Source organism: Zingiber officinale, chromosome 2A (assembly GCF_018446385.1).
Source record: "Zingiber officinale cultivar Zhangliang chromosome 2A, Zo_v1.1, whole genome shotgun sequence".
Taxonomy (NCBI): Eukaryota; Viridiplantae; Streptophyta; class Magnoliopsida; order Zingiberales; family Zingiberaceae; genus Zingiber; species Zingiber officinale.
In genome coordinates, this window is record NC_055988.1 from 154,171,547 (window position 1) to 154,194,726 (window position 23,180).

The window sequence follows — 23,180 nt, forward strand, 5'->3', positions numbered from 1 at the left end:
ATGCTCTATTTTAACGTTCATCATTAAATCCCTTAATTTTTATTTATTCTAAACAAGAGAAACAAGTCTAGAAATTAAAACATAGACTCAAATTTGTAAATGCACGAAACAATTAAAAGCATGTTCTATTTTAACGTTCATCATTAAATCCCTTAATTTTTATATATTCTAAACAAGAGAAACAAGTCGATCAATTAATCAGTACAAGGATAACACGTGATAAAAATGATTTATTTATCCTGTGCCCCCGTCAATTCCGAATTCGTCTTTAGGTTAATAGAGAAGGCTCGTCCTGTACTAGACTAATATAAAAACAGATAAATTAGGATTGACTTCAAAAATCACGTGGAAAAAGTAAATCACGATTATTAATACAGAAGACAACATGCAAAGACAGAAACAAGTTAACTTTAACTGCACGATATAACATTTAATTCGCGATCGATGGTCTCGTCGTGATTCGAGCTCGCAGGGGATGCTTCATGATGACGGTCAACTCTAGCGTCTCCGTCAGGTCGACTTCCTCCCCTTCCGCTGCAGGCTTCCACTGGAACTCCTTCACCAAATTGGCGACGAAGAACTCGAGGTGGAGCAGCGCCAGCACCAGCCCCGGGCAGATCCTCCTCCCCACCCCGAACGGCATCATCTTAATCTCCCTGCTCCCTGTGATGTCCACGTCCTCCCCCTCCCCTCCGGGGAGAAACCTCTCCGGCCGGAATTCCATCGGCGTCGGCCATACCTTCTCGTCCCACTGCATCTCCGCCACCGTGAAGTTCACCACCGCTCCGGTGGGGATCAGATGCCCGTGAAATTCCATGTCCTCCTTCACCGTGTGCGGCAGCACGAAGTGGCCTGGCGGATGGCGTCGGAGCCCCTCCATTATCACCGCCTTCAAGTACGGCAACTTGTTCTGCTGCAGCATCTCCTCCGTGATTGTCTCCCCTTCCTCCGCTTCCACTCGCCGGATCTCCTCATAGAGTTTCTCTTGGATGTGGGGCTCCTTCACCAGGTGCGCCATGATCCACTGCAGAGCCGTCGCTGTGGTATCTGTGCCTCCTGAGAGAACTTCGGAACAGAGCGTCAGCATCTCGCCCTCAGTGAGCTCCCGCTCGCCTCCGGAGAATGGCGCTCGGAGGTCGAGAAGCGAGTCAACGTAGGAGTAGACTCCGCCTTCTTCTATTTCCACCCCTTGTGATTTCCGGACCCTGCGGATTTCCCGCCGGGCGCGGATAAGGGGCAGGAAGAGCGCCTCCTGCCGGCGGCGGAGCTCGAGGAGGCTATTCCAGAGGCGGCGGAAGACGATCTTGGTGACGGTGGGGAAGAAGGAAAAGACGGCGCGCTTTGCGAAGGAGGCGTTGGCGGTCTTCTGAACTTCTTCGATGGCCTCGATGGTCTTCTCGTCGAGCTTCTCGCCGAAGCAGACGAGGGCGAGGAGGGAGAACATGGCGAACTGGAAGTTCTGCATCACCACCACGACACCCTCCTCGGCCGCCGCCTGGGCGCGGAGGCGGCTGAATAGGATGCCCAAGACCCAGCGGCGGGCGTCAGCGTAGCGACGGATGCGGGAGGGGTGGAGAACGACGGCGGTAAGGTTGCGGCGGAGGGTTCGCCAGAGGGGACCGTAGGCGGCGGAGGTGATGGCGGTCTGATTGGCGTTGAGTAGGCGGTTTGCCTGGTTTCCGAATGGACGGTCAGAGAAGGCGGCGCCGTTGCGGACGAGAGCGTCGTGGGTGAGAGCAGGGTCGGCGATGAAGATGGAGGGGTTCTTCGTGAGGCGGAGAGCGAAGATGGGGCCGTATTTGGCTCGGAAGCGGCGGAGGAGGGGCTCGAGGTCAAAGGAGCTGCGGCGGAGGAAGCGGAGCGGAGTGAGGAGTGGGACGTGGGGCGGGCCCGGAGGGAGGCGGAGGCGCTGCTGCTTCGTCTTCTTAGTGAAGCTGGAGAGGAGGAACCAGGCGATGAGGCAGAGGGAGAGAGTTAAGAGGAGAAAGAGCGTGTCGCCTGTCTCGATGGATGCCATCTTCATAATGATAGCCCCTTCCTTCGCACTCTCAGACGACGGAAAATAAATAGTTAGATTTCGTTGTGGGAACGGATCTACGCTCTACTCCGCAAAATCGAGCAGAGTCTTCTTTTTCAGTCCTTATTTATTATTATTATTATTATTATTATTATTATTATTATTACCCTAAAAATAGTCCGTGCTGTAAGATTAATTAAAATTATCATTATTAAATGTGAGCCGATCGATTTCTAGAAGGAATGACCAGGTGACGCAGCTGCCGACGCAGTAGAAGATTCCTTCCAAAGCCGACTCAGCCACACAGTCAACAAAAGAAATGTCAATCCACCTTAATCACATTATCTTCTGAATATAATATATAATGCTAACAGGCGATGGCTATGCCCGTGTCAGATGTTCCTTACCTTCGCCTTCAAATTATATAAAACGAAATAAATTATGAGATTAATTTTTATAATATTAATGGACTTTGATATGCTAATTTTTTAATTTAAGATTTTGAATTTAAAGATTATATTTTAAATTTAAAGTATAATATTTAGGGTGCGTTTTATTTAGTTATATGATTATCATATGATTACATGACCAATTTAACACTTATTATGTTACCTAGTTCAATTATTTTAATAGGATAATATAATTTAGGGATGAGAAAGTCTATTTAAATTATCCGAAGATAGAAATTTATTGAATCCATTAATTAAAGTTTAAATTAAAAACTAAAGTTTAATTATCATTGCATTGCATTCTAGACATTGCTTCCCTTAAGCTCATGATAATTTTGAGATTTTTTTTTTTTATTTTGGAATCATCAAAAAACCACCCATTTCAACGGTAATTCTATTCTGAATTTAATTTCAACGGTAATTCTATTCTGAATTTTGATAACATTTGTTGATCATTTAGTGGGATGAGTGATTAATTAGTTATGAATAATGTACTTGGACCAAATATGGTTCAATAATTATGGAGATAAATGAGTCGAATCGAATCGAACAGTATTAAGTTCGAACTCAGCTCGTTTAAGTTATATTTGGGCACGAGCTCAACTCGAGCTCGAATCGAACTTTTATTACAAGGCTCGAGCTTGATTCATTTTGGAATTATCAAGCCCGCGAAGAGTTCAAGCTCGGCTCATTATTAGCTCGATTATCATAGTTAACGAGCCTAATTTGTTAAGCGAGTTCGGGTTGATTTTCGGACTCATTTTAGAGGTCGTTTTTTTTTTCTCATTTTAAAGCTCGTTTTAAAATTTGTTTTTTTGCTCATTTTAGAGCTCATTTTTTTTGCTCGATTTAAGGCTAATTTTTTGACTCGTGAGGCTAAAAACGAACATGTTCGTGAGCTCATGAGCTGAATATCCTTAAACTCGAGCTCGGCTCGATAAAACTGTCGAACTCGAGCTCGGCTCGATAAGATAAATGAACGAACTCGAACGAACTTTTTATCGAACCGAACTTCGAATAACTCACGAACAGTTTAATTCATTTATATCCCTATCAATAATATAATCTTGATTCAGTAACCAAAGTTATTAATAATTAACTCCAACTAAACACATCCAGTTATTAATAATTAAGTCCAACTAAACACATCCTTAGATTACCAAAAATGTGAAAAAAAAATTAGATATGATGCTCATAGAGTGTAGAGCATATAGCAACATATTATTCCTCTAATATTAATATATGAAATTTTAACTTTAATCATTAATATTTTTTGATAGTTTAAAATTTTTAAAAGGCATCTATATAATTGTTTTTATTAAAAAGTTTTTTTATTTTATAAAACATTATATTTTATTTTAAACAAAATACCACTATTCTAATTAGAATATTTAAGGAGACAAACATTAGAGAATTTTTACAACTCGTTTTTTATCGAAATTAATTTTCTCATACACAAAAAATTATTCTAAAACCAATTTCCTTTGAATTGAAACTATTATTGTGCATTAAGAGTCGAATCCAGATTAAATCTTAGCTACACCGTATTGTAAGAATTTTTTTCCGTGAAAGGACAACTATCGATCATTTTTAAAAGTAATTAATTTAGAAAATTAAATATCTAAATTATTTTTTTAAAAAAAACTCTGTTGAAAGTTAAACACCGGCTGCAATACGGCAAAATTCTTTAAAACAAGACTGAATTAAAAAAAAAAAAAAACTCTGTTGTAACTACTCTAACAATCTAAATCATCTTTTAATTTGAATAAAGTAATTTTTTTTACTGCATTGGAAGCAACTTAAACAATTAAATAGTGTCAAAAGTTTCACAAGTTATGCAGATTGCACCTATCATTCTTGACTGTTCTGCAAAATATATATCTTAATGTCAGAAACAACGGAATTAATGCTGCCCCAACGAAATTGCTTTGGCAATAGAATTATCAATATATAGTATTATTTTTCATGTCGAGTTCGTTTTTTTATTTTAATTGAACTCAATGTGCGTGTTTTTTATGAAAAAAATATTCTCCTGTAGTTTATTTACAAACAATTAGTACATTAAAGGATAGAATAATCTTTTTCGTCGCCATTGATAAAGGAGCAGATTAATATCACCAGCAGTTGATAAAATGATCTTGAATAATAAAACAAAACAAAGACAAAGACAAAGACCAAGACAAAGACAAAGACAGTTTCCCTAACTCCGTTGAACAAGTTGTTGAACATTTTTCTTTCTTCTTACGGAAAAAAAACAAAAAGATGGATCGACAAGGACTCACCAACAAAAAAAATCACTAATATAATTTACCGGCCAAACCTTCCAGATACAGCCTTCGACTGCGGCACTAAGCTGATGGAATTTGATGTTCTTTTTAGTCTGTGAAAGCAAAATAGACTCTGAGAACGATGGAGAAGATCACAAAACATGCTAATAGATAATGCATGTGACATAGCAAAAAGGACAATAGACTGCTACAGATGAACAAAACTGACAAAAATCATTTTCAATAATGATTCTGTCCGAATCGTCGAACCAAAGAACGCTGGGCACGTGGCGTTCTCCTAGTCACTGACGCAGGCCTCCAAAGCTCCAGCGATCCTGCACAGAAGTCGGGCCGGGAAGGGGTTCCCGGCGACAACCCTCCGACGCTCAAGTCAGGTAAACGGACAGAAAAAAGGTGGCTCCGAAATGCGTAGAATGCCTACCTCTGGCAAAGGAAGAGGCTCTTTATATAGAGCGGTGAGAGAACTAGTGCACGTCCACCGAGGCGTATAAGTGTCCACAGCCCATACCTCGGTATGTACCTGTCAGAGAGCTTACCTGACACCATACTGCTACAGTTCAGTCATGTCTTCGATGGGACAACAGAACACCTTGTTGTCAGACTTAGAGTATGGCCTAGCCATAGGACTTGACGGCTGTCAGAAGATGTTCTTATCCTTCAACCACCGCCCGGCCGGGACGTCCGTCCGGCCGACCGGCGTGAATAGCGTCGTCCTGATGGCCTTAATTTCCCGCGCCAGCCGGGCGGCGCGCCCATTATGTCCTGCCCTCTCTTAGCCCTTCCGCTCGGCAATTTACTACTTCATTGAGCGTCGGAACCCCGACTCCTGTCAGGGCGTCTTTCACTATCAGACGTGTACGGGCAGACCGATCGGCGTGCCCTTTTTCCATGCGTCCGGTCGTCTCACCCTTCTTCGACGGACCACCTGGTCTTTTGACCTCCACGTGGCATTGACCCCTCTTTAGGGGGTCCCGGGCTCTTACCACCGGATCACTTGCCTCCCCCTCGAGTCTAGTCGAAGGAGGTGAAGTCCGACTGACTGGACTGCCGCTCTGACTGAGCATTGATTGCTGCATTGGGCCGATCGGCAAGGCGTAAGGATGCTCATCCGTCTGGCGGTATCTTGTCCATGCCTTGTGTTTTCTTGGCATCCATGTCCGATGCTCTCCCCTATTATCCATCACGTGCGCTGAGCACGGTAAGGGGAGCCCATTAAATGTGGCTAATATCCTGCTGACACGTGGCGATCGTGCGTTTGTCAGCGTATGGCGGTGGCGTCACTTCCGATGGGACAGCCGCCGTTTGAAATGAACAGCTGGATGATGACCTCGTTAACAACGACCTAGATCGGACGGTGGAGGTTGATCCCGGGCGGCGATATAAAGCCCACGTCTCCGTCTCCGCCGCCTTATTGGTTCCTCCTCCTCCGACGCTCCTCTGCCCGCTTTTTTCTCCGGCGACCTTGCCCCTCAACTCTTCGGCAACCCCAGGCCCCCGTCGATCATCTTTCTTGCTCGTAAGACCCTCTTTCTCGTTCCCAACGTTTTCTTCTTGCTATTAATCGTTTCCTTCAGGCGATTTTCCTCCATTTCTTGCTTGAACCTTCCCCTTTTGTTCCGCATTCCTGTCTTTCGATCATGACTAGTACTTCGCAGTCAACCGGCGGTGCTCCGGGTCTATGGTACTCGACCATGGAAAGTCGTTTTGACGAGGAGGACGAGTTGTGTCTCGCTAGGACTTACGACATTCCTTCCGACCACCAAATAGTATTAGCCACACCGGCCGATCGGCCTCATGCACCACCGATCGGCACAGTTCTTTTCTTCCGAGACCAATTTCTGGCCGGACTACGCTTCCCACCCCATGAATTTTTCCTGCAAGTCTGCAATTACTTCCGCATTCCGCTCGGCCAGGTAGTTCCCAACTCCATTAGGCTGCTGAGCGGAGTAATAGTTTTGTTCAAACTGAACGGCATCCCCTTAGATCCAAAAATCTTCCACTACTTTTACTATCCCAAGCAAGCCGAGTGGGGTACTTTTGTTTTTCAATCTAGGATAGGTTTCGTACTCTTCGATAACATGCCGAGCTCCAACAAACATTGGAAGGAGCATTTTTTCTATATACGTTTTCCCGAGCGGCCAACCTTTCGGACCAAGTGGCAGACGGCGATGCCGGCGCAACCGGAGCTCGGCAAATTTAGAGGCGACGCAGCCTACCTTCATGCAGCCGAACGGCTAGTTGGCCAGCGCTATCATATTGACAAGCTACTCCTCCCGGGAGTAATGCACATATTCGGCTTGTCCTCTACAACAGCCGACCTGCCCTTTGATCGTAGAACTGGGTGGAGCAGATTGCTATTAGCAATCGGTTGGCCGAGCTGGAGGACGAACTGAGAAAACTTAAAGCCGCCGAGGACAACCAGCAATCGACGGCCGCTCTGGAGAAGGCCAAGAAATCACTGGAAGCCGAACGGAAAAGGGCTTCCGATCTGGCGAGCAAGGTCGTCCGGCTTGAGGCGATGATCAAGCAACGAGATAAGGAGATCAAGACGGCGACCACCAGGAAGCTCCAGGCCATCGAGGATATGGACCGCATGAAGGTGGAGATCAGGGGGCTGGAACAACGGATCAAAGATTTGGATGCCCTGCTAGCCACCGAGAAAGAGAGCCGCTCGGCCGATCTCCAAAGATTTGATGGAGATTTGAAGGATCTTCAGGCCGCCAGCGACGCTGCCCATGCCGCACTCAAAGAATATCAAGAGGGGGAGTCGGCTCGCTCCGAAGAAGGGAGGAAGGCGTTCCTCCGCTCGGAAGACTTCGGAGAGAAGTTTACCGACAAGATATCCCTCACTTTCGAGGAGGCGATCAAGGCGGCGGTGGGCTATCTGAAGACCAAAGGCCACCTGCCTGCCGAGCTGACCATCCCCCCCGAGGACCTCGCGAGCGTGATGGACTCCATCCCCGACGCTCTTTTTGATTTTGATGCGTGAGGAGCGTTTTCATGAACTTTTTTGTATTCCCGCCGTTTGGCCCAACTTTTTTCTGTAATGACTTGTTTGATTAAGTGTTCTTTATATCCTTTCCACTCGGCCCAATTCGATCGTCTTAATTACAACTATCATGCGACCGCGCAGCCGCTAAGCTTTCGAACGTAACCGCTCGGCATTTTCATGCTAAGATCCCTAACTTTCACTGACCAACTTTTTCTTTGTGCCTTACCCCCAAAGAGATTTTTCGTACATTTTTAATGAGAGAGCCGCTCAGCCGTATAACCAGGCTATCGTTGATTGTATCATGTGACTGGCTATCCGCTCGGACGTTTATAGACGCCGGCTCGTCTCTCGATATTTAACGTCGGAGCTCGACGGCCTTCCGCTCGGACGTTTATAGACGCCGGCTCGTCTCTCGATATTTAACGTCGGAGCTCGACGGTCTTCCGCTCGGACGTTTATAGACGCCGGCTCGTCTCGCGATATTTAACGTCGGAGCTCGACGGCCTTCCGCTCGGACGTTTATAGACGCCGGCTCGTCATATTTAACGTCGAGCTCGGCGCCTTCCGCTCGGACGTTTATAGACGCCGGCTCGTCTCTCGATATTTAACGTCGGAGCTCGACGGCCTTCCGCTCGGACGTTTATAGACGCCGGCTCGTCTCTCGATATTTAACGTCGGAGCTCGACGGTCTTCCGCTCGGACGTTTATAGACGCCGGCTCGTCTCTCGATATTTAACGTCGGAGCTCAACGGCCTTCCGCTCGGACGTTTATAGACGCCGGCTCGTCTCTCGATATTTAACGTCGGAGCTCGACGGTCTTCCGCTCGGACGTTTATAGACGTCGGCTCGTCTCTCGATATTTAACGTCGGAGCTCGACGGTCTTCCGCTCGGACGTTTATAGACGCCGGCTCGTCTCGATATTTAACGTCGAGCTCGACGGCCTTCCGCTCGGACGTTTATAGGCGTCGGCTCGTCTCTCGATATTTAACGTCGAGCTCGGCGGCCTTCCGTTCGGAGCGTTTATAGACGCCGGCTTGTCTCGATATTTAACGCCGGAGCTCGGCGGCCTTCCGCTCGGAGCGTTTATAAGCGCGGCTCGTCTCTCGATATTTAACGTCGGAGCTCGACGGCCTTCCGCTCGGGCGTTTATAGACGCCGGCTCGTCTCTCGATATTTAACGTCGGAGCTCGACGGCCTTCCGCTCGGACGTTTATAGACGCCGGCTCGTCTCTCGATATTTAACGTCGGAGCTCGACGGCCTTCCGCTCGGACGTTTATAGACGCCGGCTCGTCTCTCGATATTTAACGTCGGAGCTCGACGGCCTTCCGCTCGGACGTTTATAGACGCCGGCTCATCTCTCGATATTTAATGTCGGAGCTCGACGGCCCTCAAGGCTAATTTTAATATTGCCGATCGGCGGACCCATGGGCCATTCTTTGAATTAATTTTGATTCATGCATTACAAGGACACGGGCAACTAACATATACAAAAATAATTTACATTCGTGCACCTTTCACCCCGCTCGATAAGGTTGGAGATGATTCACACTCCACGGTCGATCCAGCTGCCGCCCGTCTTCATCCTCCAAATAATATGCTCCCAATCGGAGCTTCTCAATAACCTTGAAGGGGCCCGCCCAGGGAGCTTCTAACTTGCCAACATCGCCGACCGGCTTGACTTTCTTCCAGACACGATCGCCGACCTGGAATGATCTGGGGATTACGCGGCGGTTGTAATTTTGCTTCATCCGTTGCCGGTATGCCATTAGCCGAACGGATGCCTTGGCTCGCTCCTCGTCGACCAAATCCAGCTCCATGTTCCTCCGTTCGGCGTTGCCATCATCATAACTCTGAATCCGGACGGACTCGACGTCGACTTCGACCGGAATAATTGCCTCGCCACCATACACCAAATGGAATGGCGTGACGCCCGTCCCTTCCTTCGGAGTCGTCCGGATGGCCCACAAGACGCCCGACACTTCATCAGACCAACTTCCTCCCAAATGGTCGAGCCGAGCGCGCAGAATACGAAGAATTTCCCGATTGGCTACTTCGGCTTGACCGTTGCTTTGGGGATAAGCCACGGATGTGAAGTGTTGCTCGATGCCGTAGCTTTTGCACCACTCCTCTAGCGCCTTCCCTGTGAACTGCCGCCCATTATCGGAAACCAATCGGCGAGGGATGCCGAACCGACAGATGATGTGTTGCCAGATGAATTTTTTGACCATCTACTCGGTGATCTTTGCCAGCGGCTCGGCCTCCACCCACTTGGAAAAATAATCTACCGCCACTAGTAGAAATTTCCGCTGTCCGGTTGTCATAGGAAATGGACCAACGATATCCATTCCCCACTGGTCGAACGGACACGAGACTGTAGATGCCTTCATTTCCTCGGCCGGTCGGTGGTAGAAGTTATGGTACTTCTGGCATGAAAGGCACGTCGACACGGTCCGAGCGGCGTCTGCTTGTAAAGTCGGCCAAAAGTACCCGGCCAGGAGGATCTTCTTGGCCAACGATCGTCCGCCCGGATGCCCTCCGCACGATCCTTGATGTACTTCTTGGAGGATGTAAGCCGAGTCCTCCGAGCTCACGCATTTCAACAACGGGCGTGAGAAAGCCTTTTTGTAAAGCTGATCGCCGATGAGTGTGAACCGACCGGCTCTTCTCCTTAGCAGCTGAGCTTCATACTCATTGGATGGTGTGGCGCCCGAGCGGAGGAACTCTATGATGGGTGTTCTCCAGTCGCTCGGAATCGTGAGGCCTGCCATCCGATCGACATGCGCCACCAACAATACTTTTTCAATTGGCTGCTGAATGGCGATCGACGTTATTGAGCTAGCGAGCTTGGCTAACTCATCGGCCGCTTGATTTTCTGCTCTGGGTATCTTCTGAACAATTACTTCTCTAAAGTCGGCTTTGAGCTTTTCGAAGGCTTCAGCGTAGAGCTTGAGTCGAGCATTATTAATTTCGAAGGTACCAGAGAGCTGCTGAGCGGCCAACTGTGAATCCGAGTGAAGCATTACCCGACCGGCTCCCATATGCCGGGCAGCCTGCAAGCCAGCTATGAGGGTCTCATATTCTGCTTCATTGTTGGTAGCTTTATAATCCAGCCGGACGGATAAGTACATCTTTTCTTCTTGAGGGGAGAGCAACAATATTCCAATCCCGCTTCCGAGCCGAGTGGACGACCCATCCACATATATTCTCCACATAGCTTTCGGCTCCGGCCTTTGCACCTCAGTCACGAAATCGGCCAAGGATTGCGCTTTGATCGCCGAGCGGGGCTGGTATTGGATATCGAACTCACTTAATTCCGTCGTCCATTTGATGAGCCGTCCGGATGCCTCTGGATTTAGTAGGACACGTCCGAGCGGGCTATTGGTTTTAACAATGATCGTATGCGCCAGGAAGTATGGACGAAGGCGCCGAGCGGCCAGGACCAGAGCGAAAGCCAGCTTCTCGAGCCCAGTATAGCGAGATTCGGCATCTTTTAAAATATGACTGAGGAAATATACAGGTTCTTCTCCGCTCGACCTCACTAAAGCTGAACCGATTGCATGCTCGGCTGAAGACAAGTACATGTGAAGTGGCTCACCCGCAGTCGGCTTGGCTAATATCGGGAGAGAGTTCAGAAATGCCTTCAAATCTTCGAACGCCCGGTCGCATTCTTCATCCCAGTAAAATTTTGTAGCTTTGCGTAAGATCTTGAAAAATGGAAGGCTCCGGTCGACGGTTTTGGAGATGAACCTGGATAGAGCGGTGATCCGACCGGTCAAACGCTGCACTTCTCTTGTATTTCTTGGAGGCGGCATATCTTGTAGAGCTTTCACCTTGCTGGGATTTGCTTCGATGCCCCGCTCGGTCACTATGTACCCCAGAAAGCACCCTCCTTTTGCTCCGAACAGGCACTTCTGGGGATTCAACTTGACCCCATATTTGCGCAACGTTCGGAAGGTTTCCTCCATGTCCTTGAAGAGATCGGCCGCTCGGATGGACTTAATGAGAATGTCGTCCACATAAACTTCCAGATTCCGTCCGATCTGCTCTCTGAACACTTTATTCATCAAGCGCTGATATGTGGCCCCCGCATTCTTCAATCCGAACGATATTACATTATAGCAATAAGTGCCGTCGGCCGTCACAAAGCTGACTTTTTCTTGATCTTCACGGGCGAGCGGCACTTGGTGATAGCCCTGGTAAGCGTCGAGCATACAGATTAATTCACATCTGGCCGTAGAGTCCACCAGCTGATCTATCCGAGGCAGACGATAAAAATCTTTCGGGCAAGCTTTGTTGAGATCCCGAAAATCTATGCATACTCTCCACTTGTTGCCCGGCTTGGAGACCAATACTACGTTAGCCAACCAGCTCGGGAACTGTACCTCGCGGATATGGCCGGCCTCCAAGAGTTTCTCCACCTCCGCTCGGATGATAGCATTCTGCTCAGCGCTGAAATCTCTTTTTCTCTGCTTCACGGGCCGTGCGTCCGGTCGAACATGTAGTTCATGCTGCGCTATACTTGGTGAAATTCCGGGCAGCTCATGTGTCGACCATACAAAGACATCATGATTTCTTCGGAGGCTTTGGATCAACTCTTCTTTCTGCTTCTCTTCCAGATCGGACGCTATAAAGGTTGTGGCCTCCGATCGGGTTGGGTGAATCTGCACTTCCTCTTTTTCTTCATAAATTAAAGAGGGTGACTTTTCGGTGATGGCGTTTACCTCGATCCGGGGCGCCTTCCAAGCGGAACAGGCTTCTGCTCAGACCATCTCTATGTAGCATCGCCTAGCGGCTAGCTGATCTCCTCGTACTTCCACTTTGTCCTTCACGGGGAACTTGATCTTCTGATGGAAGGTTGAGACGACCGCTCGGAATTCGCTGAGCGCCGGTCGTCCCAGAATGACATTGTAGGACGAGGGAGAGTCGACCACCACAAAATTTGTTGTCCTTGTCCGTCTGAGCGGCTCTTCTCCCAACGAGGTGGCCAGCCGGATCTGTCCGACCGGCTGAACTTCGTTACCAGTGAACCCATAGAGCGGAGTTGTCATGGGTAACAGCTCGGCTCGATCAATTTGCAACTGATCGAATGCTTTCCTGAAGATGATGTTGACCGAGCTTCCTGTATCTACAAAAACGCGGTGGATAGTATAATTCGCTATTACCGCTTTGATGAGCAGAGCGTCGTCGTGGGGCACTTCAACTTCTTCCAAGTCCCCTGGCCCGAAACTGATTTCCGGTCCGCTCGCCCATTCTTGGCTGCAGCCAACGGCATGAATTTGGAGCTGCCGGACGCTCGCCTTTCTAGCTCGGTTGGTGTCTCCTCCGGTCGGCCCGCCAGCAATAACGTTGATCTCGCCTCGGGAAGTATTGCTTCTATTTTCCTCTTCCCGAGCGGTCGGTCGAGACCGTTCTCTGGACACTCTGCGATCCTCCTGCCTTGGAGAACGACGTCGATCGGGCGTCTGTGGCTGTCGCCTATCAACTCGTGTCCGGTCGGCTTCATTAGGTCTCTGTCGCCTGTCGACTGATGGAGACCGTCGCCCGGCATTCCGGGGCACAGGATGAGCCACGAAGGGAAGACTTCGGCAATCCCTTGTGTTGTGCGTATCTGTCCGGTGGAAGGAGCAGAACATCGGGGTCCATTTCTTCTTCGGCTTGGGCCGGGCGGCAGATACCTCTTGCACATGAGACCTGGCATGGGGGGATCGGATTGCTTCGGCCCTTGGTCCTCTAGGCGGCTGATGAGCGGCCTGCTGTTTCCGCTTGGCTGGAGGAGCCCGCTCGGCTGGAGTTTCCTTTTTCCTTGCCGCTTGTGCTTCTTCCACGTTAATGTATTCGTTCGCCCGGTGTAGCATGTGATCATAGTCTCGGGGCGGCTTTCGGATGAGCGATCGGAAGAAATCCCCATCCACTAGGCCTTGTGTGAAGGCATTCATCATGGTTTCCGAGGTGGCCGTTGGAATGTCCATCGCCACTTGGTTGAACCGCTGGATGTAAGCTCGAAGCGACTCACGGGCTTCTTGCTTGATGGCGAACAGGCTCACGCTCGTTTTTTGATAGCGCCGACTGCTTGCAAAATGATGGAGGAAGGCCGTTCGGAAGTCCTTGAAGCTTGTGATGGATCCGTCCGGCAGCCTCCGGAACCACCGTTGAGCCGATCCCGAGAGAGTGGTGAGAAAAACTCGGCACTTTACTCCATCTGTGTACTGATGGAGAGTGGCTGTGTTATCGAACTTACCCAGATGATCATCCGGGTCGGTCGTCCCATTATACTCGCCGATCGTCGGAGGCACGTAGTGCTTGGGCAGAGGGTCTTGTAGAATAACCTCCGAAAATTGGCGATTGACCCGCTCGGGAGATGCGTCCGCTCGGGGGGCTTTCCCTTTTCTGTTGTCCCGTCTTGGTATTTCATCCGAAGATGATCCCCGTTCTCGATTAGTTGCTACAACTTCAGGAGTGCGGAAGAGGGCCCGATGGAATGGTACTGTCGCTGGTGGTGCTTCCGCTCGGCCACCAGACGCTGATGTTGCTTGTTGTTCCTGACGCTCGGCTGTGGCTTTCTGTTTTTGCTCCACAAGCTTGGCGGCCCTTATCTCGATCAGAGCGTCGAGTTCGTCGTTCGAAAGCGTCACCAGGTGTTGTCGTCCAGCCTCGTCCATTGTTTCCGATCGGATACAGGAACGTTCCCACAGACGGCGCCAAATTGATCCTGTCCGAATCGTCGAACCAAAGGACGCTGGGCACGTGGCGCTCTCCTAGTCGCTGACGCATGCCTCCAAAGCTCCGGCGATCCTGCACAGAAGTCGGGCCGGGAAGGGGTTCCCGGCGGCGACCCTCCGACGCTCAAGTCAGGTAAGCGGAGAGAAAAAGGGTGGCTCCGAAATGCGTAGAATGCCTACCTCCGGCAAAGGAAGAGGCTCTTTATATAGAGCGGTGAGAGAACTAGTGCACGTCCACCGAGGCGTATAAGTGTCCGCAGCCCATATCTCGGTATGTACCTGTCAGAGAGCTTACCTGACACCATACTGCTACAGTTCAGTCATGTCTTCGATGGGACAACAGAACACCTTGAGCCATGTCCTAGGATCCTGCATATCATCTGCTGTCGAAGATGTTCCTATCCTTGCCGCTACTCCCCGTCAATCGTCCGACCGGTCGGCCGTTCATCGTCCGGCCTAATTTCCCGCGCCAGCCGGGCGGCGCGCCCATTATGTCCTGCCCTCTCTTAGCCCTTCCGCTCGGCAATTTACTACTTCATTGAGCGTCGGAACCCCGACTCCTGTCAGGGCGTCTTTCACTATCAGACGTGTACGGGCAGGCCGATCGGCGTGCCCTTTTTCCATGCGTCCGGTCGGCTCACCCTTCTTCGACGGACCACCTGGTCTTTTGACCTCCACGTGGCATTGACCCCTCTTTAGGGGGTCCTGGGCTCTTACCACCGGATCAAATAAGATGAGATAGCAAAAAGGATTAAGGCTTCTTTTAATAAACTAGCAATTCTATTCATTCATTTGGTAAATTAGAGAAAAATCCTCAATCACAATGTTAACTTTGCATATAATCCCCATGTCCAAAAAATTTTGTTTCCACTCCATGCATACAAAGTATTACTTATTTCAACTCCGTCATACAAATATTATTACCTAAATTACCCCTCAGAATTTTTAGATACAAAAAGTCAAAATTGAATACAAAAAGTCCAAAAACGAGTATAATTCTTCTTAAAGTCAGCACTTTATATTAAAATCGAGTATATTTCTATTAAAATTGTCCCTCTTATTTTTTAGGTATAAAAAGTCTAAAAATAAGTATAATTCCTGTTAAATTCAGCACTTTACACTAGAATCCAGCACTCTATACTAGGATCGAGTATATTTTCTATCGAAATTAACCCTAATATTTTTCGGTATAAATAGTCTAAAAATGAGTATAATTCCTATTAAATTCAGCGCATTAAACTAAAATCGAGTATATTTTGAGATGAAAAAAGAATCGTACTCAATTTGATAGAAAATATACTAGATTTTAAGTTAATATACTCAATTTAAGAGGATTTATACGGATTTTTAGACTTTTTGTACCTAAAAATATCATGGGCAATTAGGTAAAGATGTTTGACTGGGGAGTGAAAACAAAGATTTTCATGGATGGGGACTGCATGCAAAGATTTGTTTGCCAATAGGGATTGCATACAAAATTACCCTTCATTCATTCTAGAAATTCCCACTCACACCCTTAGACAAAAGATGATTACTTTTGCCACATTCCCGTCAGTCACCTTCAGGACGATCAAGAAGATATCGATGACTAAAAGATAAGATGAATGGGAAGAGTTGGGAATACCAGTAAAGTTCTGTATTGGAAAAATATATGAAAAATAGTGGGTTTAAAAGAGACGAAGATATCTCTATTTGATATGGGTGGGTTGTAATGAGTAAATCTAGGAGATGATATTAAGGTCAAAGTCAAGATGATGTGGTAATCAAAACCTAACTGAATTCTAAGTCGTTCGAGAGAAGGTTGATCGGCCTTTAAGCCGGTGGAACATAAGAGACTTAGTGCTTTACTCTTGAATTGAAAAGATAATATGCCTGACCGGATTAAAGATGGTCAACCTTATAAGTCGGTTGGAATGTCTAATCCACCTCTTAATCGTCCGATTAAAATAATGGTTGGTCTCCCCAATTCTCACAAATCTCGCTATGCATGTCCGGTCAAATAAAGGTCGTTCGGGCTTAAGGCACTTAACCTCATAAATCTTCCTATGTAGGCCTGACTAGAGAAAAGGTCGGCCAGGATTCCCGAATGGATTTCTATTATGCATAGTTCGTCATACGTCTTCTTGAACAGTTTTCCAGCACACCCAATGCAAGGACAGACAAAAAGACGACCGACCTTATAAGCCGGTCAGAATACACTCAGCCGACAACATGAGTAAAGACTATACAGAATATAACTGAGTAGCTTAATGTAAGGATGGACATAAAAATGACCGACCTCATGGGTCGGCTGGGATATACTCAACTTACAATATGAGCAGAGATTATACAAAACTTAACTGAGCAGCTTAATGCAAGGATATACACAAAGACGGCCAGTCTTATGGGAAGACCGGGATATACTCAGCTGAAAACATAAGTAGAAACTATACAGAATATAACTGAGCAGTTTAATGCAAGGACATGCATAAAGACGACCGACCTTAAGTGCTAACCGAGATATTCTTAATCAAACAACATGAGTAGAAAATCCTAACAACCTGTCAGAATAACAACCACATGTCAGAGAATATTTTATTGGAACCTTTTCTAAGGATTATTATGTCTCTCATCAGTCGATCACTTATAACAGCATATTCCTTTAATAGTTGCTGGGGGCGAGCGTATTCGCCTGCCACCATATTCCTTCAATAGTTTCAGCAGCGATATAAGTTATAAACGATAAACGAGGTATATATATGGGTAAATGAAAAATTGCTCGGATAATTATTGTACATTGCCTAGGTTGTACACTTTCTATTATCCAACAACCTCTGACATCATCAGACATCTCATGATTGGGGAGGTTATGAGAGGCAGTATATAAAGAGGGTCCTCTCCATTGGCAAGGTTCTCTAAACATCTGAAGTTCACTTTCGCGCGCACGTTCTTTACTGTTTTTCATTCACTCGTTTGGAATTGTATTGATTTGAATGTCAGAGGGCATTCGCCGAGGTTCTTCTCTAATTTTTGAGCACTGACGTTATGTTTGCTCATCTGAGTGTCCGTAGGATTGATTTACAAACTGTAGTTTTCAGATGGAATCGTCATTGGTACGAGTTAACTTAGATAAAGTTTAAAAATAAAATCATTGGTTCAAATATGGATAATATTACATTGTGAAATTTGACCCTCTGTTTTGTTCGTTGGATAAATCTGTCATTAAATTCTCCAAGGCTATGCTTGCATTCTGAATGATGGTGATCGCCGCCGGCCGGCGACCGCCCAAATCCAAAAATGTTAGCGGAGATGCGATCGTAACTGTGTAGTTTACCTTTGCAATGGTGTTTGCTTTCAGTTTTTTTTTACTACAAAAGAAGTAATAGGATTATGTTTCGTTGACGTTGATTGATTGATCCACGGCCGTTGATTTGGTAGGCATGTAAATCCACTCAGGTTAGGGTTTAAGAGCCCGTTTGCATTCCTCCCCCTGTTCCTTCCGAGAAACAGCTATGGCCTCACTTTGCAGGCCCGCCGCCATGGTCGCTGCGAGATCCGTCGTGGGGCGCACCAAGTCTCTTCTCCCCAAATCTGCACCGTCTCGGAGAGCTTCCTCAACCCTGACGAGGTGAAGGGACTCCCCTCCACTATCCTCGTTTTAAAATTTTATTCTTTCTCTTAGCTTTTGTTCCATTAGCCTGATTGCTTCCGATTTGACCTTGTTAGATACATGGCGCCGGCGTTGGGAAGCGTCGAGTCGTTGATGCCGCTTCACAGCGCTATCGCGTCGGCCCGTCTCAAGTCTTTCATCGCGGTTGATTCTTCCTGCTGGAGTTGGCTCTCCCAAGGTATCAGCCAGGAACTTCCTTAAGATTGTGCCGTTTTTTACTGGAGCCATGAAGTCTTCGTTTCTCGTCTTGCGCATGACCATTTGCACTTGTCATTTACTCTTTCCTGCAAAAATTCAACACCTTTTCCAATGCCTCGCATAAGGTTTTAGCATCCAAAGAGTAGTAATTGTCTTGATTGTTATTGCAAAGTTGGAACTTTTGTCTTTGATAATTTTGATGATAGGTTTAAACAAGCGCATCTGACCATGGCTTTGAAGAGTGCAACGAAGAATGGGAGGAACATTGCATGTGAGGAATTTTAAACCATGATTTTTGTGGAATTAACCATACTATTGCCTCATTCTTTTTCTTGTTTTTTATTGAGCTACGCATGATTTATGGAATAGAATTGACATGGAATCAGGGATTTGAACTGAACAGTTTTTCTAAGGAATGTGGTCGACAAGGAAAAGAATAGCAATCTGTAATCCATAGTCTGATTCATGGCTGGAATAGATGGATGGTTTTCATCCCTGTATTTGGTCATTGGAGTGCTATTAGTAATATACAAGAATGAATTTTCACAATGATAAAACATCCCTCCGAGTGGTATACAAGGGTTTGTCTAGTCCATCTGGTTCAGTCCGTCTTGCTGGCTCGACTGCCCAAGTCTGCCTTGCCTATTCAAAATATGTATTTCTTGGAGACTTGGATAGAGCAGCAATAGATGATCTATTTCTTCAAATAGATTAAGAGACAACCAAGTATGCCATTTTTGTTACTGAACATAGCAATAATTATTTCATAGCAATTGATCATGAATAGAATAGTCATTTCGCTGAATAAATGTACAATAAGAGTAGACAAAAGGATCAAAATTATAGGTTTGTGTTTTTTCTCTGCCTGAAACTGTGTGGTCAAATAGAAGAAAGGTTATTTCTACAATTATTTCAGAGTTGTAGTGAGTCTATGATTTCTGTGCTAATCTTTTGTTCTTCTTTTTGGCATAGGACGTGCTTTGCCTTTGTGACCCAGATGTGCTGACTTCATGCTATATTGGTATTAGATTATCAAAGCCTCTCTGCTAATTTGATGATAATAAAAAAATGTATCATTGCATCTTTTCATCTCGTCCTCCGATGGATTTTATTTAAAAATATATACATTAATTTTTGATACGGTATATGCTTCTGTTAGCAATCCCATTTGTGTTTTGTTCTTTACATAAGAAATTTGTCACCACCAATTATTGCGTCTGCACCATTTATTTCATTTCAGGTGTTTTCTTTTACAGAACGTACTTGTTTTGAGGATCATGTTGTAATATTCATATTGCTGATTAACTAAAAAAAATTAGATGAATTTGTTGAATCTAAATTGGAGCTCAGTAGCTCACCAGAGATTGTGTTATATTTGCTATGTATTTATGCATGGTCAGCTTATTTGTTTTTCAAACTGCAACTAGAATAAAGAGCATATGATCGTGTAAACATCATACAACTTGTTACCAGACATCGAGAGCATTCAAGTTCTCCAGTTTTTTTTCGACTAGCAAGAAGGTGCTCTATCCAAATTATCTTCTCTAGGCGTTCATTCAATTTATCTAAGTTTCAGGAATCTCAAACAGAACACGTATTTGATTATTCGATGTTAGACGGAATGAAGTTTCCAACATGGTAAATAAAGAGTCAAAGTATTAGTATGCAAACCATGGAAGTGTTCTTGAAATGAGTTCCGTTAATGCATTTGGTGTTTGTCAACGTGCGAAGAACTATCGGAGCCTCAATTAAATTGTTACTCCCATTGCGAAAGGGAGGCTTATTTGCATATACGATATATTGTTAAGCAATTACTATAAATTTTTTATTCATGATACAGAAGGAAGGAAGGATTCATGTGGTGGGTTTTTGGCCGGTAAATAGGAAAGTCATGTGATAAGGTCAAGGTTCGACCAATACAAGGATTATATGATATGCTCTAGGACTTGGTCAATATAGTCTCTACATGACGTATCAACAATCTCTGATTGATACAAAAGTAAGGATCCATGTAGCGGGCCCTTGGTCTGGACAATAGGAAGCCATGTGGTAAAGTCAAGGCTTGATCAATAACTGGATCATGTGGTGTGTTCTACGACTAGGTTAACATAGCCTCCATATGGTGTATAAAAAATCTCCGATTGGTCAAGCTGAGCTGATCTGATCAAGTTCTCGATCTCTTAATTTGTCGATTCATCGATTTATTGGCATGCCGGCTTGTCGAGCTGTCAATCTTTTGGCATGTGATGGTTACTAACATTAAAAGATATAATAGTTACAAATGATAATCTTTAATGATGTATTAATCAAGTATTAAAACATTATTAATGAGGTTTTCTCTCTATGGTAGGCGGGGGCTCTGTCGCTCTCTGATACTCTCGATCTCTCGTATTTTATCGTTTTCCTCTACTATCAACACACTACGCTGATTTAGGCATCAGCTTAGGCATTGGAGTGGCTTTGTCTAGCGAAACCCCTGATGAGTTTTTTGATGTTTGTTATTTGTCGTAGGAATAGTCGCGCTATGGGAAAGAATCTTGAAGGCTTTAACGTCATTGTTTTTTTTTTATGTCGGGATGAATTTCTGCTGTTGTTATGGTGAGATTTTGGAAGAACTCATTTTTATTGATTTAGCCACAACAACTCGAATTCAACTTGGTGTCAAATTACAATTGCTCTCCTAATATGACAGCTGATTTTTTTTTTTTTGGATCATTCAATCAAACAAGCAATAAAAACACAATATTTAATACTATTTAGAGGAGCAACCTGCATTGCCAGAGCAACAATTCCAAAGTCTGATTTCACAAATGATAGTTCGGTGGAGCAATGTGTTTATCTCAAGCAGTTACTATCGTCAGCCTCCCAGTAAGATACATATAAGTAAATTATGAAGGTATTTTGCCCCAGTGAAGTGCACAAATGATAGTTCATAAAAGCAATAAAGGTCGTTAGAGTAACAATGCCCAAGTCTAATTTCACAAATGACGCTTCATAAGCCAACACCTTTCACAGGATTATTTGAGACACAAACTGTTTAAAGGAAGCTGTTCTATCTCAACTTGCTTGTGCTGTGAAATGCCCAGGCGCCGGTGCAACCCCTGATGCCGAATTCCCATGCATTGGATGATGGCCAAGCAAACTCTTCTCATCTAACCCCCAAAGAGCAGCCATCTTAATATCATCTTCTGCCATCAGCTTAGTGAACTCCTCGTGGTCATATTGAGCTATGTTCTTCCCTCCAAATTCCTTTCTAGCATCTTGAGATCAAAGTTCTTCGCCATGAGTGCCACGCTCTCCTCATTCTTGCGGTACACAAACTTCACCTTCTGAAATGTTTTCGGATCCAAGAAGTATTTGATTATCTGTTCATGCAAAACTAGTAAGCGATTAGATAATGGCTAAAGTATCGAGACCATAGATTGCACTGTTCGTTATAGAACATAGTTTTTGGAAAAGGAGGCCGAGACCTTCCAAAACGATTCAAAAATTCTTGGAGGGTCGTATAGGAATGCAACTGCAAGCCTTTCAGGATAGTGACTCTGCAAAACGTGGGCAGTTTCTCTAGCGGTCTTGATCGAGACAGAATTGGCCAGTGACCATCCTGTAAAGTCTATAAGCCATATCATTTGCTCTTGGCCATCGGGTAAGTTGATGATTGCATTCTCTAGGAGATACACTAAATGTCTGAGTTGATCCTCATGCGATGATGTGTTCTGCAACATATGCAAAATAATATCTACATTTATGACTCTCGTTTTCTTTTTCGGAGAAATGAATATATTCAAAGACACCTGCTTTGCCGGTCTCATCACAATAACAGTTCTCCCTTCTCGGTCATGGAAATCTGCCCTGTAGACTTTCCCGGTTTCGCCTTCAGTGGCAACTTGGTGCTGCAATAATCAATGAAAATATAGAGTGACAAACCTATAGTTTTAGAAGTATCCTAACCTGCTAGTGGTTGATCAGCTCAGTTGAGCTCACCCAACGAATGTCCTCAGGTTTGAAAGTCGCTCTCCACTTGAGCGTCTCTTCTAACATTTTCTTTGACTTATGGACATTCCAGTTCCGAGCTTCCAAGTATCTCCTCAGACATGCGTTGTTGCAGAACAATGAACTACGGCCGGATAAGGGTACGATGACTGCTCTGAGATCTTTAACCTGTTCCTTGAACCGATCTGATAGTCAGCATCGCATACTGGAATTTTTATACTGTTTTCTTCACAATATTATGCCAATAAAATGACAAGTAAAGCAAAACGAAGCTTTGTACCTCTAGGCAATTCTTGTGCTAGATCTAGTCGCTAACTGAATCATCATTCCTTAATACTAATAGATGGATCATAGACAAAACCAAATAGATTCTACTGACGAGTAAATAGGTTACCTTCTGTTCTTGTACAGCCTGATTATCCTGTTGCTCTTGAGAATTATGCTTCCTTCTGAACATGATTGTGACTTGATTCAAATTTAGGTCCACCACTGTTGACATCAACACCCTTGTCATTAGAACTGTATGGAATAGAAGCATACGTTCATTGTACTAGAAGAAAAAATAAAATAAAATAGCAATATGAACCAAAAAAGGAAGTTTATCTGTAAAGGATCTTAGTATTTGTCGTTAAGACGATGTTGCTACAGAACACAATAATTTGTATAATAGTTGTCAATCAATCTTAGCTATTTGGAGTTAGTTGAATCTTATTTATCCATTTCACCATCATCAGCCATTGTTTTTCTCTTTAACTATTTGGCACCACCTGAATCTTATTTCTCCATTACATCATTTCATCTCAGCTGACTGAATTTCATTTCCACATTACATCATCATCATCATCCAGTGTTTGTCTCAACTATTTAGACTAA

General features: G+C 45.3%; 2 protein-coding genes and 1 pseudogene across 3 annotated transcripts; 1 reads left to right on the top strand and 2 right to left on the bottom strand.

The window, feature by feature from the left end:
• Positions 1–346: 346 nt before the first annotated feature.
• LOC122042826 (cytochrome P450 89A2-like) lies at positions 347–2,125 on the bottom strand. The gene has a single exon (XM_042603150.1). The coding sequence runs from the start codon at positions 2,021–2,023 to the stop codon at positions 431–433; it is 1,593 nt and encodes a 530-aa protein (XP_042459084.1). The 5' UTR covers positions 2,024–2,125; the 3' UTR covers positions 347–430.
• Positions 2,126–17,933: 15,808 nt separating this feature from the next.
• LOC122040182 (protein NONRESPONDING TO OXYLIPINS 2, mitochondrial-like) lies at positions 17,934–19,459 on the top strand. 2 transcript variants are annotated; one of them, XM_042599531.1, is made up of 4 exons: positions 17,934–18,074; positions 18,173–18,294; positions 18,521–18,585; positions 19,287–19,459. In XM_042599531.1, the coding sequence occupies exons 1-3, from the start codon at positions 17,959–17,961 to the stop codon at positions 18,538–18,540; spliced, it is 258 nt and encodes an 85-aa protein (XP_042455465.1). In that variant the 5' UTR covers positions 17,934–17,958; the 3' UTR covers positions 18,541–18,585; positions 19,287–19,459. The 2 variants fall into 2 exon arrangements, with proteins under 2 accessions (XP_042455465.1, XP_042455466.1); XM_042599532.1 differs by lacking the exon at positions 18,521–18,585.
• Positions 19,460–21,194: 1,735 nt separating this feature from the next.
• On the bottom strand, positions 21,195–23,180 carry LOC122040183 (annotated as a pseudogene).

Coding starts and splice junctions, on each gene's coding strand:
- LOC122042826 (XM_042603150.1), bottom strand. CDS start 2,023: ATGAAGATGGCATCCATCGAGACAGGCGACACGCTCTTTCTCCTCTTA.
- LOC122040182 (XM_042599531.1), top strand. CDS start 17,959: ATGGCCTCACTTTGCAGGCCCGCCGCCATGGTCGCTGCGAGATCCGTC. Junction 18,075..18,172: donor GCTTCCTCAACCCTGACGAG/GTGAAGGGACTC, acceptor TGACCTTGTTAG/ATACATGGCGCCGGCGTTGG. Junction 18,295..18,520: donor CTGGAGTTGGCTCTCCCAAG/GTATCAGCCAGG, acceptor TTTTGATGATAG/GTTTAAACAAGCGCATCTGA.